Source organism: Pan paniscus, chromosome 4, assembly GCF_029289425.2.
Source record: "Pan paniscus chromosome 4, NHGRI_mPanPan1-v2.0_pri, whole genome shotgun sequence".
NCBI classification, from domain to species: domain Eukaryota; kingdom Metazoa; phylum Chordata; class Mammalia; order Primates; family Hominidae; genus Pan; species Pan paniscus.
The window spans coordinates 67,602,403-67,622,155 of record NC_073253.2 but is presented as its reverse complement, the minus strand read 5'-3'; the positions used below and the strand labels follow the sequence as shown (position 1 = coordinate 67,622,155).

Here is a 19,753-nt window from a genome sequence, read left to right as displayed (position 1 = left end):
ATCTTGAGTTGATAGTCGTACATGTTGAAAGGAAGGGGTCCAGTTTCAATCTTCTGCATATAACTAGCCAGTTACCCAGCACCATTTATTAAACAGTGTTTTCCTCATTTCCTGTTTTTGTCAACTTTGTCAAATATTAGTTGGTTGCAGGTATGAGGCTTTATTTTGGGGTTCTCTGTTCTGTTCCATTGATCTATGTGTCTTCTTTTTTAACCAGTACCATACTGTTTTGATTCCTGTAGCCTTGTAGTATAATTTGAAGTCAGGTAATGTGATGCCCCTGGGTTTATTCTTTTTAGTTAGGATTGCTTTGACTATTTGGGCTGTTTTTTGCTTCCATATGAATTTTACAATTGTTTTTTCTAAATCTGTGAAAAATTACATTGATAATTTGATAGGCATTGCATTGAATGTGTAGATTGGCTTGGGCAGTATGGTCATCTTAACGATATTGATTCTTCTAATCCATAAGCATGGAATGTTTTTCCATTTGCGTTATCTGTCATTTTCTTTCATCAGTGTTTTGTAGTTCTACTTATAAAGATATTTCACCTCCTTTGTTAAATGTATTCCTAGGTTTCTGTGTGTGTGTGTGTGTGGCTATAATAGGCTATGTTAACCTGATAACAACTTAACTTTCTTGCATAAAAACCTCTACACTTTTACTCCACATACTGCCCCCCCAAACACATTTTAAATTTTTCATGTCACACTTACATCTTTTTATATTGCATATTTCTTAACAAATTATTGTACCTAGTATTATTTTTAATAATTTTATCTTTTAACCTTCATTCTCAAATAAAAGTGATTTGCATATTACCATGAAAATATTAGACAGGTAATGTGATGCCCCTGGGTTTATTCATTTTAGTTAGGATTGCTTTGCCAATTGGGCTGTTTTTTGCTTCCATATGAATTTTACAATTGTTTTTTCTAATTATCTGAAAAATTACATTGATAATTTGATAGGTATTGCACTGAATGTGTAGATTGGCTTGGGCAGTATGGTCATCTTAACGATATTGATTCTTCTAATCCATAAGCATGGAATGTTTTTCCATTTGCGTTATCTGTCATTTTCTTTCATCAGTGTTTTATAGTTCTACTTATAAAGATATTTCACCTCCTTTGTTAAATGTATTCCTAGGTTTCTGTGTGTGTGTGTGGCTATAATAGGCTATTTTAACCTGATAACAATTTAAGTTTCTTGCATAAAAAACTCTACACTTTTACTCCACATACTCCACACACACACACGTTTTAAATTTTCGATGTCACACTTACATCTTTTTATATTGCATATTTCTTAACAAATTATTGTACCTAGTATTATTTTTAATAATTTTGTCTTTTAACCTTCATTCTAAAATAAAAGTGATTTGCATATTACCATGAAAATATTAGACTACTTTAAATTGGACTGTGTACTTACTTTTACTAGTGAGTTTTATACTTTCATATGTTTTTATGTTACTCATTAGCCTCCTTTTCTTTCAGCTAAAGAACTCCCTTTAGCAGTTCTTGTAAGATAGGTCTGTTGGTGAGGAATGTTTAATTTAAATATAACAAAGTACAAAAAGTTCATCAGTAGAGTTTCAGGTTTCATATTTCCACTAACCTGTAAGAATTTATCATTTGAGTTTTAGTCTATTGTTAAACAGAAATGTTCACAATTATGTGAAAAGTTTATTAAAATATTCCTCATTTTCCTCATTATTTATCTGTGTGAGGCCAGGTTTTATTCATTTACTTCAACGAAAATAGCACATTCTAATAGATTTAATTCAGAAGCAGTTATAAAAATACAGTCATCTTCCTTTAAGTCTGACATTAAATAAATTTGCAAAAATGTAAAACAGTATCACTCTTCTCACTCTATTTTTTGTTGTTTGGGAAAGTACAATAATTTTTATGAAAATATATTATTTAACAAAATCAATTTATTATTTTCAGTTTAAAAATAAGGATTTTAAAATTTTTTCATTTCAATTTCTAATATGGTAAATAGTGATAGGTATAACCCAACTAAACCAAACTCTTTAAGATTCTCAAATTTTTAAGCGTGTAAAGGAGTCCTGAAATAAAAAAGTTAAACAACCTAGAAAAAAACAAAGATATAAATCAGCATGTTAGCATTCATCAATTCAGTTACCATCATTTCATCCCTAAAAGCCATGGCATATAGTTACGTCTCACTGAGCCACCACTTTGAAACTCCCACCCTGTGCCAGGTACTTGTGAGCATGTAACTTTGTTAATCAACTGTTCAGGGCTATATCCCAACATGGCTTTGTTGCACTTTTCGTGGCACCTCTGCTAAATCTCATTAGGTAGACCAAAGGGGTCAGTTAACTTTTTCTTTATACCTTTTATTCATGATATTTATAAGTTTGGTAATTTACAAAGGTCTTGGACAAAGACCAGGGGCTTATCTATAATAATTTATTTATCTCTTGAAGAAACAAACAATATAATTGGTTATGAAGCACAGGCGTCATAAGCAGAAAACAGGTTTATAAGTAAAGGGGGAAAACCTAGTGTGTGTCGCTTGCATCAGGAATTCATGTTACCATTTGGCAATATGAATTTGCTTAGCAGTGTGCTTTTCTTCCCCCTCCCCCCACAGGATCTTGCTCTGTCCCCAGGCTAGAGTACAGTGGCCCAATCTCGGCTCACTGCAACCTCCACCTCCAGAGTTCAAGTGATTCTCGTGCCTCAGACTCCAGAGTAGCTAGGATTACAGGCACAAGCCATCACACCCAGCTAATACATCTAATTTTTTTGTATTTTTAGTAGAGACAGGGTTTCATCATGTTGGCCAGACTGGTCTCGAACTCCTGACCTCAGATGATCTGCCAACCTCGGCCTCCCAAAGTGCTGGGATTATAGGCATGAGCCACTGTGCCCAGCCACCCTTTTTAGTAAATACATTTTGCATGACCATGTGGTTGTTTACAGCTATTTATCTAGTAAACCAATAACTTACAGTTTTTTAAAGGCTTAATGGATAGCATGGAATTATTCATGATATCTGTGCCATATCTTGAGGACCCACTGTATACCTGATATAGCACTGGACTTTGGAAATGAAAAATAATGAGTGATCTTGGGGAATTTACAATGTAACATAGAAAGGTGTGTATCACTAAATTTGCACAATGAAATATAATTAATAATAGAAGAAGTATATTATCTGGCAGAATAGAGTGGGGAAAAGTACCAGCAAAGACTTAGAATACCAGCTCTCCTCAATACTTGCACTTAGACTTGGATGAGAAACAGTTCCCCGCACAGGCAGATGACAGGGTTAGGTATGATAGGAGCCACGTAAGTAGGAGCCACTCGAAATCTGAGTTTGGTGTGGCTGGTGTGGAGGGTTGAGGGAATATGAAGAGAGGACCACAACTTGAATCACTGAGGGCCCTTTTTTGATCCTATTAGTGAGATCTTTAAAGAAATTGTATTGGTGACAATAACAGAGAAATAACGGCTTTGAGGATGAAAACATAGGCTTTAAAAAAAAAAACTTAAGAAAAAATAATAAAGTAAGTTCAGTATTCAGTGTCCTGCCTTAAAGAAAGCATTTTAGGCATGCAAATATCCCATATATTCAGAGGCTTCTATAAAAAATACAAACAAACCCTGTCATATACCCATGAGGCAAAAAAAGATACTTTGTGAGTAGAAACTAATTGAGGTAAAAGAAAAACTTATTTTAGAAGCTGAAGGCCCAGCTGCTGACTTAATAAAACAAATTATGAGAATTTTGTTTATGTGAAAATCCATGCTGTTGAAAACGCGAGTGTTTAAAGTTTTCTATAAACAGGAACAAGGTGTTCTACCAAAAAAAATGTATGAAAAGCACATTGAATACCTGCTTTGAGTATTTGACTTGGAGGAAAATACCATCACTAGTTGAGTATACCTCTTTGATAGCAATATGTGTTAAAAGTCTAACAGTCTCACTCTACCCCTCCCTGAGAAGGTAAAGGAATATCCTGACCTTAAGGGTTGTGAGACCTAGATGTTTCTTACCAAAGAACTCCGGTGACTTTTCTTTGCAGATTTTAAATAGCAAACTATTTTATGGTGCCTTTAAGCCTTCCAGAGCAAGCAGATTAGGTATGTAGTTCCTTTTAATAAAAGTATTTGGAAGTTCAATAAAGGCAATTATGAATTTTCTAGGACCTTTTCCAATTCTGTGATTATGTGAATGACTACCCAGAATTTCCATCAAACACTGATATACAACTTGCTATGGCTACAATTTATTTTGGTGTGAAAACATGTTTGTTTTTCTGTTCTTATGTCTCCCTTCATACAAAAGTATAATATCCCAGATATGTAGGCATATAGTTCTGCCATTCAGAGTAATTCTAATATGCTTTAATCTTATTAACTATCTGGAAGACTAATGCACAGTTATAGCTGCATTTCTTTAAGCAAGTCTATCATATCTTTGGGTTTATACCAAACTAAATTTGTGAACTATTATCCATTTACAAAATGATTATTTACATCAATCTTCCTTTAAATAGCAAATGCTCAAATGCATTTTAAAATATTACCTACTTTATAAAAATCCATTCTGAATAAAAATGGGATAATACCTGTAGTGTTCATTGCATTGAGTTGTTGACTCTTTGGCCAATATGCGTTTATATTTTGTCTTGAAAGATGGACCCTATATTGTCAACATCAGTTCCAGTGTACTCATTGAAAGTGGATAAGGAATATGAAGTGCGTGTGAGATCCAAACAACGAAACTCTGGAAATTATGGCGAGTTCAGTGAGGTGCTCTATGTAACACTTCCTCAGATGAACCAATTTACATGTGAAGAAGGTAAAAGAAATAAAAGATTAAAATAGTAGCTAACCTGGCTTTTGTCAATATAACAGTTGATTCACCCCTGCACTGGTAGTGTGTTGTCCAAATCAAAATATATTAACATCAGATATCAGGGTGAGAGACCTTGAGCTCACTATCTGTAACAGATATTGTTCATTGCAAAAGCAGAAGGAAGATTTAGTTTCCAAATTTTTCATTCAGGAAAAGTCCGGGGGGCAGGTGAAAGTTTAGAGACAGGAATTTGGTGGCAATCTCCGGATGGTAGAATTCAGATGATTCTTTTCTTTATATATTTTTATATTTCTGAAATTTTCTATAGTAAGTTTGTTTTGAATTTATAATCAGGAAAAAAAGCTGTACTGATGGTTAGGGAAGAAAGTATGTATCTATATGGATGGATAGATATGTGGCATCTAAGAGGAAACCCAATACTGAGTCAGCATAGGTAGTCAACAGCAGGTGCATACGGTTTTAGAAAGCGGAGGTGTGGCTTTCACCTAGAGGAATGCCTAATAAGTAGTGTGGCAGTCATACTTAAAGGAGAAGTGGAACATTTGAAAACCCTATGTAGGAGAATCACAACAATGATTAAAGTTTTTAAAAATGGGACCTATGAATTTAGAATAAAAGAATTAAAACTTTTAGATACAGAAATAAAGAAAACTGATTAATAATGAGCAGAAAGTATAGAGTATTATTATTCTCAAATGGGAAATGGCTCTATTCCATCTTCATTGAAAACAGAAGTTTACAGGGCTATATGTTTGTTAATGAAACAACCACAAGCTACATAGAAAATAAATTTATATTTCGTATTTACTATACAGGTAGAATCTCATGATACTAAATAGCATTAGGATGAAAATTTCTATAGCACCATTTTCTCTAAACTCTAGTTAACTGAATTCTTGTTTCCAAACTATTTGATATTATGCAATTCTGGCCTTAAAAGTACGATAGCTATACACCCTTAAGCTTAGTGTAGTGGCATTTAATTCACTTTTAACATATATTTTTTAAACTGTCTTTTCCTTCTGTTACTAACAAAAAAAGAAGCTCTAACTTTATGTTATTTTCCTGAATATGTCATTGATATGAAATTATAGACACTACAAGACAAAAAATGATTTTTTCTCCCCCACCAATTCTTTAAAATGCTTATAATATCTCCCTAGGGGCTTTTAATAACTTTTTAAATAAAAGACTATTTCAGCATAAAGACCTACATTTTAAATGGCAATGTTAAGGTAAATTTCATCTGTAATTTTTATGAAAAAGTGGTTAGCCTCTGCCTCTGTGGTAAGAATGCTGGGTACCAACTGCAAAGTAGCTGGCAGGTACTCAATCTTAAGGAATGAAATAGAAGTTTTACAAACAGGTTCCCCCAAGTCTCATACAAAGTATACTAAAACCTGAAGATGGGAGCCTGAGTAGTGATCTTTCTGTCAATTTTATGTATATAATATACATGAGACATATTTATTACATTTTAATAATTTAATTTATTGATATAAATATGTATATTTATAGCTGTAAAATATATGTTATTTGTGTCTAAGAATTTTCTGTCATAATTTATCAATAAAAACTCTGCCTTCATCTTTTTGATAAATCTTCAATCTGGAGGCTAAGAAAATCACCACACTTAAAAAAAAATAGAAAAGAAACCGAGTGGGCATTATTTAGGTAGTGTGTTAATAAGCAACACTTTTTTCCTGGAGCTGAAACCGTTATGATACTCCCTGGACACATAGTATGCTTAAAGCAGATTGTTTGTTTTCATAAAACACACATTGATTTTGAACTATATGCTGTTTCTTTATTTTGAAGTTTTTTTTAATGTGAGGAGATTTGAAAAGTGGACAGAGATGTTCATAAAACAGAAAAAAACTAAGTCATTGCATTCTGTTTCAGTGGTTATCAAGAGAAATCACTGACTTTATTAGATGAATAAAAATTATGAATTTTTTATGAAAAGGGAAAGGGAAACTGTGCTTCAACTATTCGTAATTCTGAAAGCGAAATATTCTTGTGTGTTTCAGATTTCTACTTTCCATGGCTCTTAATTATTATCTTTGGAATATTTGGGCTAACAGTGATGCTATTTGTATTCTTATTTTCTAAACAGCAAAGGTAGGTGTGGAGTAGTATTCTTTGGTATTATATTTTGGTTATATATTTACCATTCATATAAAACTCAATGTGTTGTATTTATCATAGACAACTTAGAGGTTTAGATTCTATCTGGAGACTTGTACAGGACATTAAGAGGCTTAAGCTGGTGACTATGCATACCTTGTGATATGTACCTCTTTATCCAAGAGCTAGCTCTTTCCCTCAAGTCCTCAACAAGTTGACCCATTCATTCCAGGACTTCAAAGTATCACTGAGCCTTTGACTGAGTCTGATACAGTCCTTATATACAGACAATTTTTTTTTTCCTTGAGACGGAGTCTTAGTCTGTTGCCCAGGCTGGAGTGCAATGGCGCAATCTTGGCTCACTGCAACCGCCGCCCCCCAGGTTCAAGTGATTCTCCTGCCTCAGCCTCCTGAGTAGCTGGGATTACAGGCACTCACCACCACACCCGGCTAATTTTTGTGTTTCTTTAGTAGAGACAGGGTTTCGCCACGTTGGCCAGGCTGGTCTTGAACTCCTGATCTCAATATACAGGCAAATTTAAGTGGCAAACTACCCAGGTAGATAATTAAGTCTAATAAAACTTTTTTTAGACTTCATATAATGGTGATTTCAAGTAAATTCAGGTTTAATTTAAATTATTTGGATATTTATGATTTTGTGTTTTACCTGCATTTATAAACACAGCTAAAAGTCTTTAAAAGTGTAAAGAGATTCCATTCCACTTTCTCTTGGAATCAAAAGTCTTGAGTTCCAGTTACCATTTTGCCATTGCTGTTTGACCTTGTTTGAGTCCCTTAATCTCTCTAGGCCTCCATATTCTTGTGGTTAATATGAGGGTATGGGTTATATAATCTTTAAAGTTTCCTTGAGCTATGATATATATTATTTATATTATTCTGTTTTTATTCCTGATAGAAACTCACTACACACTACAGGAAATTTTTTTTAACAAAATATGGGAAAAATGATTGGTACTGATTGCCAGTGTCGTACATTTAAGTTTTTGTTTGTTGTTGTTTTTCTTTGTTTGTTTTGTGTTTTTTTGGGGGGGTTTTTTTGTTTGTTTTTTTTTTTGAGACAGAGTCTTGCTCTGTCACCCAGGCTGGAGTCTGGAGAGTGCAGTAGCGCAATCTCAGCTCACTGCAACCTCCGCCTCCCAGGTTCAAGCAATTCTCCTGCCTCAGCCTCCAGAGTAGCTGGGATTACAGGCATGTGCCACCAGGCCCAGCTAATTTTGTATTTTTAGATACAGTTTCACCATGTTGGTCAGACTGATCTCGAACTCCTGACCTCAGGTGATCTGCCCGCCTCAGCCTCCCAAAGCGCTGGGATTACAGGCGTGAGCTACCGCTCCTGGCCCCATTTAAGGTATTTTTAAAGTCCCACTGGTTAATCTTGCTGCTTCTCCTAGAATTAAGGTGACTAACACTCCCAGGTTGCCTAGAACTCTCCTGGTTTTTAGCAATGCAAGTCCTGTGTGCCAGGAAATCCCTCAGTTCCAGGTAACCAAGAGAGTTGATCCCCTTACCTAGAATTGAAAATACGTTCTCCAGCTGAAGCCAAGAGGCATCTATAAATCAAAATGAGATCTATGTTAATATATTTTAAAAGATTTTACTTTGTTTTGTAAGGTAGTATAGCACTTGTAAACTTCAAAATAGAATTTTGTTAGGAAGAAGAATTATTGGGACGCTAGATTTCTAGAGTGTCAAGCATGCTAAAAGTCTAACTGAATGCAGAAAGGGTTATTTTCAGTAGAGCTTCATGTCCAGTTTTATAATATAAATCAATTGGAAAGTAAAATTCATTCTGAATTCCATTTTGCACCTAATTTCTGGCAACATTCCTGTTTTCCAAAAAAGCAGCTATCGTAAATCACAACACAATTTTCTGTTGTTTCACAACACAATTTTCTGTTGTTTCAGGAAAATAAATAAATATATTTTTAGAATTTTGTGTATTTAAGTAATGCCAACAACAAAAAAGCCAGATTATTCTGTTGATTAATTTCAGTTTATTAATATATATATTTGGTGGGAAAATTTATACATAACTTCAGTAGATAAACTCACGAGGTATGTAAAGTAATTAGCTCTTAGTATTAGCTGTGAATTTCTAGCCATTGTGAAGGCCAAGTCAATTTGTTATGTTGTTTAGTTATATTAGTTAACAATATTAGGAAGAAAAAATTATCCCCTCAAAAAGTAGGATTTCCAAGAAAACATATTACTTCTAATACAGTGCTTTTTATAAATAATGAAATGCTTAACTATAATGTTTAGTCAAAATCACCAAATTCTACAATTGATTTGAAATCTTTATTGTTCTCCCAAATTTCCTGCACTAAATTGAATTTTCTGTAGGAAAGAATTAACTTTTTTTTATTTGCCCATTAAAAACCCTTATCATTGTCTAAATTTGCATGTTCTACTGAAAGTGGGAAATAGTAGCAAATATTTGTCAGCAAGTATGGACAGAACATGTAGTTCCAACAATTAAATTGATACAGCAAAGAACGAGATTTTTCCTAGAACTGTAGGGCTGTAAAGTGGCGTCAGGTCCTACATGCCTTTGAAATTTTCTGAGTCCACAATTCATTATCCAACCCACTTCACCCTGCTTTAATCCAGTTAATTGAGTCAACTCTAGCAAAATTTATAATTTTATTTGTATCTGATACAAAATCACAAACATAGTTTCAAGTCAGGCTATTATTATACTGGTTCCTACCACACAACCCTCCCAGCCTTTGAGCTGTTACCAATTGAGGAAAGAAATAACTGAATCAGCCTAAAATAGAATTTCCAAACCAGTAGCGAAATTCAGCCTACAGATTCATATTTTGTTATTTTATTTTAATTAGTTTTGATTTCAGAGTGAAGATTTTCCTACAAAGTATTTGTAAAATAGAGAATTTTCACACAAAAATCCAGATTTGGGGATTATCTTTTAAAAAATGAAAGATGTAGTGAAACTAAACAAGGCAGCATATGCTGCAGCAGACAACCAGCTATCCTATTTGGGATTGGCTCACATTCTTTAATTTGCCACCATCCTCATTCCTCCTAATGACTTTGCAACTGGCTTGCTTTATTCATCTGCATGACCTGCTTGGGCCCCTTAGATTTACGGTCTGCCACTGTGGCATAAGGTCACTACAACCCCTAGAAAACCACTAGCACATGCCTGAATGCATCATCCTATTCAAAAAGGAAAAGCACACGTCACAAAGTCAAACATCAGCCATTTGGAAACCTTTGCTTCCTGTAATTAGAGTTATGTTCCATCTTTTTATGTTTTTGGGAATTTGAAATACCAATTTTGAGATGCAGAATCAAAAAAAAAAAAAAAAACAGCGAAACAGCAGCATGACACAAAGAACCTGGGTTTTGATTTGGAGTCAGGTTCTCTGGGTTTGAGCCCCAACTGTGCCAACTATGAATGCATGATTTGAACATGTTCCTTAATTTTCCAAGTTTTTGCACAGATATATCATCTGCCTCCCTGGGAGTCATAAGGATTAAGTGAAATGTTTAGTGCAGGGGTCACAAATTTATTTCATAGAGTCAGTGTACATTTTTTGGCTTTTCAAGCCATACAGTCTCTATCACAGATACTCAACTCTGCCACTGTGGCATGAAAGTGGCCATAAACAAAATGGAAATGAATGAAGATGCTTGTGTTCTCTAAAACTTTATCTACACAAACATGTGACAGGCCAGATTTGGCCCACAGACCTTAATTTAGTGACCCATAGTTTAGTGCAAAGTATATCCCACAGTGTCTGATTTATCAGAAGCACTAAAAAATTATAGTAGTTATTATTAATAATTTGTATTGCTTATTTCTACATCTGTAATTCATCAGTAACAATATGCTTTAACATTTGCCCCACTGAGTAGTAGAGGCTACTTAATGCAATGTATAAAATGGAATTTTGCTTATTCCTTGGATTAGGTAAAATAGCAAGTGGAAATACTGAGAAAATGTATTCCTTATGGAATGGACTAGACTGACCATTCACACTGAGTGGAATAGCAACTGATATCCAAAAATCTGGTTACCACCTCTTCATGACAGTGTCATCTCTGAATAGTCAGGAGTTTTTTAAAAAATTAAATGAATTGTTTGGAATAATCTCTGAGCCTTTTTCCAGTGCTATAATTTGATTTTAAAAAATAAACTCCAGGCCAGATACAATGGCTTACAGCATATAAATCCAGCACTTTGGGAGGATGGGGCGGGAGTATTGCCCTGAGGCCAGGAGTTCCAGACAGCTCGGGCAATGACTAGAGCAAGACTCCATTACAAAAAATGAAACAACAAAAATTAGCACACCCTGTAGTCCTAGCTACTTAGGGGGCTGAGGCAAGAATATCGCTTGGCCCAGGAGTTTGAGGCTGCAGTGAATTATGATTGCACCACTGGACTCCAGTGTGGGCAATGAAGTAAAACCCTGTCTCAAAAAGTTTTAAAAAAAATTAAAAACACCATAAATTCCAATTACACTATTAATGGTACAAAATAGATACATGATTTATTCATTTTTATGACCAAAAAATAATTTAAAGATTTGGAACAAAAAATGTAAATGCATCCTAGAATTGTATATATACACCCATACTGATTAGTTAGAGATAGTTAAAATTTAATCTGTCCCATCTGAAATGAATCCTGTAGTAAAACCCTGGTTAATAAGATCATCTTAGATAATTTCATAATTAATATGAACTATATGGCTAACCTACCCAAGTCTACCCTTTTTCAAGGGTGTAAGTAATCTTGGCTCCATGTGGATTGACTCTTTTTTCTTTCTTTCCTGTACAAATTACTGATGAGATGTACACTAGAATTGCCTTATAGTTGAAATGGAAATCAGCTTCAGATGAAATTAAATTTCTTTCTTTCAAATACTAAATCTGGCTGAAAATAAAAAGCATTAAAAAAAAGGATTGTGGGAAAACCACATTTTCTTTTAATAGACTTCAGTTGAGGCTTTTTGGGTTTTTTAGTTGTTGTTCTTTTTTTCCTTCTACAGTTTTTCTTTCTCATTTACAGTCTAATATTTTCTTCTGTTTCTCATACTCCAATTATATAAAGTACCAGAATATTTGGAAAAAGTAATAGTATTGCCAATATTTTATTTCTATCTTTTGCTATAATTGAGAATATGTAGCTTTTAAGATGTCAAAACCAAAATTTTATATGTTTTCAAGGATTAAAATGCTGATTCTGCCCCCAGTTCCAGTTCCAAAGATTAAAGGAATCGATCCAGATCTCCTCAAGGTAACTAATAATTTTATCTAAATTGTAGCTAGTACTAATTAACACCTGAAGACTCCTGTCATATGTTGAAGGTTTTCTGTAAGCTATATATATCACATTCAACTTTCTTGTATCTCTTCTCCTGGAGAAAAATTTTTTAAATATTCTATTTCTTAAAAATAAGAAAACGTCATATGTATTTAAAAAGTTACACACTAATTTATGTTTTTTATATGTTTTGTTACTATTGTTCTTTTTGTAACCATAATTAATCTCTGAACATTATTTGCTAATTCATTTAATTATTATGAGTTGCTTTTCATAGATCTTCATTTTCTTTCTATTTTCTAGGAAGGAAAATTAGAGGAGGTGAACACAATCTTAGCCATTCATGATAGCTATAAACCCGAATTCCACAGTGATGACTCTTGGGTTGAATTTATTGAGCTAGATATTGATGAGCCAGATGAAAAGACTGAGGGATCAGACACAGACAGACTTCTAAGCAGTGACCATGAGAAATCACATAGTAACCTAGGGGTGAAGGATGGCGACTCTGGACGTACCAGCTGTTGTGAACCTGACATTCTGGAGACTGATTTCAATGCCAATGACATACATGAGGGTACCTCAGAGGTTGCTCAGCCACAGAGGTTAAAAGGGGAAGCAGATCTCTTATGCCTTGACCAGAAGAATCAAAATAACTCACCTTATCATGATGTTTGCCCTGCTACTCAGCAGCCCAGTGTTATCCAAGCAGAGAAAAACAAACCACAACCACTTCCTACTGAAGGAGCTGAGTCAACTCACCAAGCTGCCCATATTCAGCTAAGCAATCCAAGTTCACTGGCAAACATCGACTTTTATGCCCAGGTGAGCGACATTACACCAGCAGGTAGTGTGGTCCTTTCCCCGGGCCAAAAGAATAAGGCAGGGATGTCCCAGTGTGACATGCACCCGGAAATGGTCTCACTCTGCCAAGAAAACTTCCTTATGGACAATGCCTACTTCTGTGAGGCAGATGCCAAAAAGTGCATCCCTGTGGCTCCTCACATCAAGGTTGAATCACACATACAGCCAAGCTTTAACCAAGAGGACATTTACATCACCACAGAAAGCCTTACCACTGCTGCTGGGAGGCCTGGGACAGCAGAACATGTTCCAGGTTCTGAGATGCCTGTCCCAGACTATACCTCCATTCATATAGTACAGTCCCCACAGGGCCTCATACTCAATGCGACTGCCTTGCCCTTGCCTGACAAAGAGTTTCTCTCATCGTGTGGCTATGTGAGCACAGACCAACTGAACAAAATCATGCCTTAGCCTTTCTTTGGTTTCCCAAGAGCTACGTATTTAATAGCAAAGAATTGACTGGGGCAATAACGTTTAAGCCAAAACAATGTTTAAACCTTTTTTGGGGGAGTGACAGGGTGGGGTATAGATTCTAAAATGCCTTTTCCCAAAATGTTGAAATATGATGTTAAAAAAATAAGAAGAATGCATAATCAGATAGATATTCCTATTGTGCAATGTAAATATTTTAAAGAATTGTGTCAGACTGTTTAGTAGCAGTGATTGTCTTAATATTGTGGGGGTTAATTTTTGATACTAAGCATTGAATGGCTATGTTTTTAATGTATAGTAAATCACGCTTTTTGAAAAAGCGAAAAAATCAGGTGGCTTTTGCGGTTCAGGAAAATTGAATGCAAACCATAGCACAGGCTAATTTTTTGTTGTTTCTTAAATAAGAAACTTTTTTATTTAAAAAACTAAATTAAAACTAGAGGTGAGAAATTTAAACTATAAGCAAGAAGGCAAAAATAGTTTGGATATGTAAAACATTTATTTTTACATAAAGTTGATAAAGATATTTTTAATAATTTAGACTTCAAGCATGGCTATTTTATATTACACTACACACTGTGTACTGCAGTTGGTATGACCCCTCTAAGGAGTGTAGCAACTACAGTCTAAAGCTGGTTTAATGTTTTGGCCAATGCACCTAAAGAAAAACAAACTAGTTTTTTACAAAGCCCTTTTATACCTCCCCAGACTCCTTCAACAATTCTAAAATGACTGTAGTAATCTGCATTATTGGAATATAATTGTTTTATCTGAATTTTTAAACAAATATTTGTTAATTTAGAAAACTTTAAAGCGTTTGCACAGATCAACTTACCAGGCACCAAAAGAAGTAAAAGCAAAAAAAGAAAACCTTTCTTCACCAAATCTTGGTTGATGCCAAAAAAAAATACATGCTAAGAGAAGTAGAAATCATAGCTGGTTCACACTGACCAAGATGCTTAAGTGCTGCAGTTGCACGCGGAGTGAGTTTTTTAGTGCGTGCAGATGGTGAGAGATAAGATCTATAGCCTCTGCAGCGGAATCTGTTCACACCCAACTTGGTTTTGCTACATAATTATCCAGGAAGGGAATAAGGTACAAGAAGCATTTTGTAAGTTGAAGCAAATTGAATGAAATTAACTGGGTAATGAAAAAAAGAGTTCAAGAAATAAGTTTTTGTTTCACAGCCTATAACCAGACACATACTCATTTTTCATGGTAATGAACAGAACATAGACAGAAGAAACAAGGTTTTCAGTCCCCACAGATAACTGAAAATTATTTAAACCGCTAAAAGAAACTTTCTTTCTCACTAAATCTTTTATAGGATTTATTTAAAATAGCAAAAGAAGAAGTTTCATCATTTTTTACTTCCTCTCTGAGTGGACTGGCCTCAAAGCAAGCATTCAGAAGAAAAAGAAGCAGCCTTAGTAATTTAGAAATCATTTTGCAATCCCTTAATATCCTAAACATCATTCATTTTTGTTGTTGCTGTTGTTGTTGTTGAGACAGAGTCTCGCTCTGTTGCCAGGCTAGAGTGCAGTGGCGCGATCTTGACTCACTGCAATCTCCACCTCCCACAGGTTCAAGCGATTCCCGTGCCTCAGCCTCCTGAGTAGCTGGGACTACAGGCACGTACCACCATGCCAGGCTAATTTTTTTGTATTTTAGCAGAGACGGGGTTTCACCATGTTGGCCAGGATGGTCTCGATCTCCTGACTTCGTGATCCACCCGACTCGGCCTCCCAAAGTGCTGGGATTACAGGTGTGAGCCACCGTTCCCAGCCCTAAACATCATTCTTAAGAGCATTGGGATATCTCCTGAAAAGGTTTATGAAAAAGAAGAATCTCATCTCAGTGAAGAATACTTCTCATTTTTTAAAAAAGCTTAAAACTTTGAAGTTAGCTTTAACTTAAATAGTATTTCCCATTTATCGCAGACCTTTTTTAGGAAGCAAGCTTAATGGCTGATAATTTTAAATTCTCTTTCTTGCAGGAAGGACTATGAAAAGCTAGAATTGAGTGTTTAAAGTTCAACATGTTATTTGTAATGATGTTTAATAGATTTTCTGCTACTTTGCTGCTATGGTTTTCTCCAAGAGCTACATAATTTAGTTTCATATAAAGTATCATCAGTGTAGAACCTAATTCAATTCAAAGCTGTGTGTTTGGAAGACTATCTTACTATTTCACAACAGCCTGACAACATTTCTATAGCCAAAAATAGCTAAATACCTCAATCAGTCTCAGAATGTCATTTTGGTACTTTGGTGGCCACACAAGCCATTATTCACTAGTATGACTAGTTGTGTCTGGCAGTTTATATTTAACTCTCTTTATGTCTGTGGATTTTTTCCTTCAAAGTTTAATAAATTTATTTTCTTGGATTCCTGATAGTGTGCTTCTGTTATCAAACACCAACATAAAAATGATCTAAACCACTCTGTATACTGTGAATTATCATTGTAAGGAGAGCTTAGCACCACTGGATCAAATACATCAGCATTGGGTATGGAGATTTTTATGTGCTGAGATATACAGAGGGAAACATATGCCCCTTCCCTTATTTTTTGAGAAGACAAAAGCCCAACTCAGAAATATCCCACTGGCTTGGCCCTCCCCTTAGGCTGTGACTCCCCATAGGCAAAGGTTCATAGAGCTGTGTATTTGATGCATCATGGAAAATAAATGACATGGGTGTCGGATGAGGGAGAGTGATATGTGAGCATTATCTTTACATTTCCAGCTTGAGCATGTTGTCTGGAAGGAAGGAAAGCAGCTCTTCCTCTGCCATTCACCCATTGGCCTAAGTCAGTTTATTGGACTAGCTGCTTGTTATCATGGGAATCAGCTAATAAGTCAGGCTTGGGAGGAAGGCTGATTAGGTAGGTTGTGTAGGAGCCTGAGAGAGCCATGAAGTTTAGATTCCTACAGCAGGAGGCAGGATGCAGGTGAGGTAGCTGCTGAACCCTAGGCTCCTGAGCAGGCACTGGATTCTGAGATGTAGGAATCTGGTGAGGACATTGATAAACCTACTAAACAATGAGGTATTGCTTCAGCAAGTCAAATGCAAAGTGCCACAACTTTTTATAATACTCAAGTGTTATGTTAAAAAAAAAAATGTCTTCACCTGCTGCCTTCTGCCCTGTAAGCAGCCATTACCTGAAAGAACCATGGAGTGAAGCCTCAGGGCTTCTTCATATAGATGCTTTAAGATATGAGGAGTACAGGGAAAAGAAAGCCTGCCTACTTCCATGGATTGAAATAACACAATTCTATTTCAGAAGATTAATGGTGTGTTGAAAATGGCTACACACATCTTTCAGCGTTTCAATTTCTCAAAGTTTCTACTAACCCTTTATTCAAGTGCTATAATATTTACATATTTACATATTTGTATACCAAAATATGTCTTGTTATGTGCTTGTTTTAGGGTAAGAAATAGTGACCAGAAAAACCAGAAGTTACTTAAATCTAAACTTTTTAGTTTGGAATCCAAGATCCCACATAATTTTCCCCAGTCTCCTTTGAGAGTTTAAAATTTAAGACCTAGATGTAAAGGGCACAGCTTCTGAATAAGAATTTGACGTTTGGTTAGCATTCAAACTCTATTGCTGTGGAAATCTAATGAGCATATGATGTCAGCTATGTTACACGGGAAACATTGCTCATAGTTTAAATGATCCCTGACTGATAAATGACATCTGGATAGGGAGAAACTATAACCACCTGGAGATAAGTTATACTTTGGACTTGAGTGTAGTGACTCTTGTAATTAAGCATTTCCCCTATAGAAACTCTGGAAGCTATGTTTCTGGAGATGTAACAAGAGTAACTGGCTCCAGTGAGGCATAGAGCTTCTAAGCCTGGGAGACTCCTTTACCTGCCCAATACCTTCTCTGAATCTGAGCTGCCAGTTGTAGGAGGAGAGGAAGGAAAAGAGCTTCTGGATAGCTATATAAACAGCTGTTTAGATTGCTTCATGCACTGTTATCATTACTGTGACTCTAAAGCAGAAAGCCTGATGCTGTATCCCTTCTGTCCTACATCCCTCTGAGTAGACTGGAACCAAGTATGGTGAATCTGGGGAATGTGTGGTTGAGCCTAAGAAGATCCCCTTGCATATGTAGCAAAAGACACTTGCCATTTCTTGAACAAAGTTTGTGCTTTCCCATCTCTATGTTCTTGGTCATGCCTCCTCCTTCAACTAAAAAGCTCCCACTTACCAACCCTGCCTGTCAAGATTCCCTTCACCCTTCATGGCCCAGCTCTAATGCCTCCTTCATGAACTCTCCTGTGATTCCCACCATCCAATCAGTGATTTTTTCTTCTGAACCATGTTTAATGGTGTTTATCACATTACTTTGGTAGCTCACCTGACAAACAGCTAGTATAGATTTACCAGTATGTACGCTGGTGAATATCTTATCTCCAAAATGCCCTTGAATGGATAATTTTGTGGTCAAATAAATTTGGAAAACATCTCATACTACACTCCCATCTGGGAGAGTCATAGTGCATTTTGACATTTTAAAGCTTCTACAGTTTAAAGAAATCCATTTAAATTTAACACATTATTTCCTAATTAATAATGAGAAATAGTTAAAGAATACCCAGTATTATATTATTAACACTTAGGAAAAACTGTATAAGGAGAGTAACACACCTGGCACAAAATAAAGTTATATTAAATTTCAGATGAATGTGAATTTGAACAAAACCTTTTATATGATGTCATTAAATTTTTACTCTCAATAAAACTTCCTAAAAATTGAATGTGAAGGAGCTGCATGATTAAAATAAACACAGATTCTTCTCAACTCAACTCAGATATGACATTTTTCTGAAAGTCTGGACGTCTTAGAGCATTCATTATCTTCTCTATGACAGTGACTTTTTATATGCTTGCTGAAACAGATTTTAACTTTTTCCCTTTTTCAGTCCAAAGAATAATTGACATATGGAATGTACCAATATTAACAAATTCTGATTCTTATTTAGGACACCCATTTTTCTATGAAATCTGAGCTTATAACACCAAGAAATGCTTATGCTTATATCACTTCTCATAAGAAGGAGCATATGTTGCTGTGAAACTGCAGAATAATATTTATCTGTTATTATCTGAACAAAATTAACTCACTCCTAATGCTGCCTGCTAAGTTAAAAAAAAAAACTTCGAATATAATAGATCTTTTCACAGTAGTCCCAGGAAGCAGTCTTTGTAGGAATACATAGAAATCAATTTTGTTGATCTCTTGTTAGAAAAGAATCCTTACACAATTGTTCTGTGGGCATTAAGAGATGTTACCAGCTTTTTCTATAAGGATAAAATAATTTGTGAAGAAATTGTACTCACTTTGGCTTTGACAATGGTACTGTAGTCAAAAATTCAAAGTCGAAAGATTTTTATTGTTACCTTTCCTTTAATGGTACCATATGATTAAAAAAACTTGCATATAAGGACTTTATAAAGTACTTTCAAAGGTATTATTTCATTTAAACTTAAGAAATCTGTGTTGTAGGCTTGTCAGATATTATTCTTAATATTTTATTGGGAAAAAAAGGCTCGTAAAAACTAAGAGATTTTCCCAAAGTTAATAAACTAGTGAGTGATGAAGTCAGGATGAAAACCCATGTTGACTAGTCCAGAGTTCCCAAAACAACGCAACCTATAATATTACTGGATGGGGGAAAAGCTTTGGATCCTATTCACAGTCTGAAGAAAATGGAAAGTTAATTGTTTTGTAATAATTATTATTCAAAGATAATAACTAATCTTTGAATAATCTTTGGTAATAATAATTCTTTGAATCCTTTGGTAGAACTCAAAGAATCACCTGCCAAAGACAAAAGATTCTTCTCTGATAAACATAACCAGCTAGTAAATGTCTAACAACCAGTTTTGGAGTTGGGGGGATCTAGATTTGTAACATTTGCCAATTTCAATGGTGTGAATACACAAATATGGTGATTTTAAGCTATTATCTTATCACTCCGCATGAAGTTGGGAAAAGATGGCACAGTCAGCTCTCATAACTGTACAGACCAGCTCCAGGAAACCACTGAGTCTACACAAGCTTACAATTTCATCTAATGCTGACATTTTTTATAACGGCTAGGTAGCATTTTTAGCTAACATTTATCAAGCA

General features: G+C 35.1%; 1 protein-coding gene across 2 annotated transcripts in view; it reads left to right on the top strand.

The window, feature by feature from the left end:
* The window catches only part of GHR (growth hormone receptor), a 298,275-nt gene extending 282,287 nt beyond the window's left edge, over positions 1-15,988 (top strand). For both annotated transcript variants that reach the window (XM_057302303.2, XM_063604482.1), the window contains exons 7-10: positions 4,681-4,846; positions 6,895-6,985; positions 12,209-12,278; positions 12,609-15,988. In XM_057302303.2, coding sequence (XP_057158286.1) covers positions 4,681-4,846; positions 6,895-6,985; positions 12,209-12,278; positions 12,609-13,580 — 1,299 coding nt within the window. In that variant the 3' untranslated portion in view covers positions 13,581-15,988. The remainder of the gene's footprint in view (positions 1-4,680; positions 4,847-6,894; positions 6,986-12,208; positions 12,279-12,608) is intronic.
* The last annotated feature ends 3,765 nt before the right edge of the window (positions 15,989-19,753 follow it).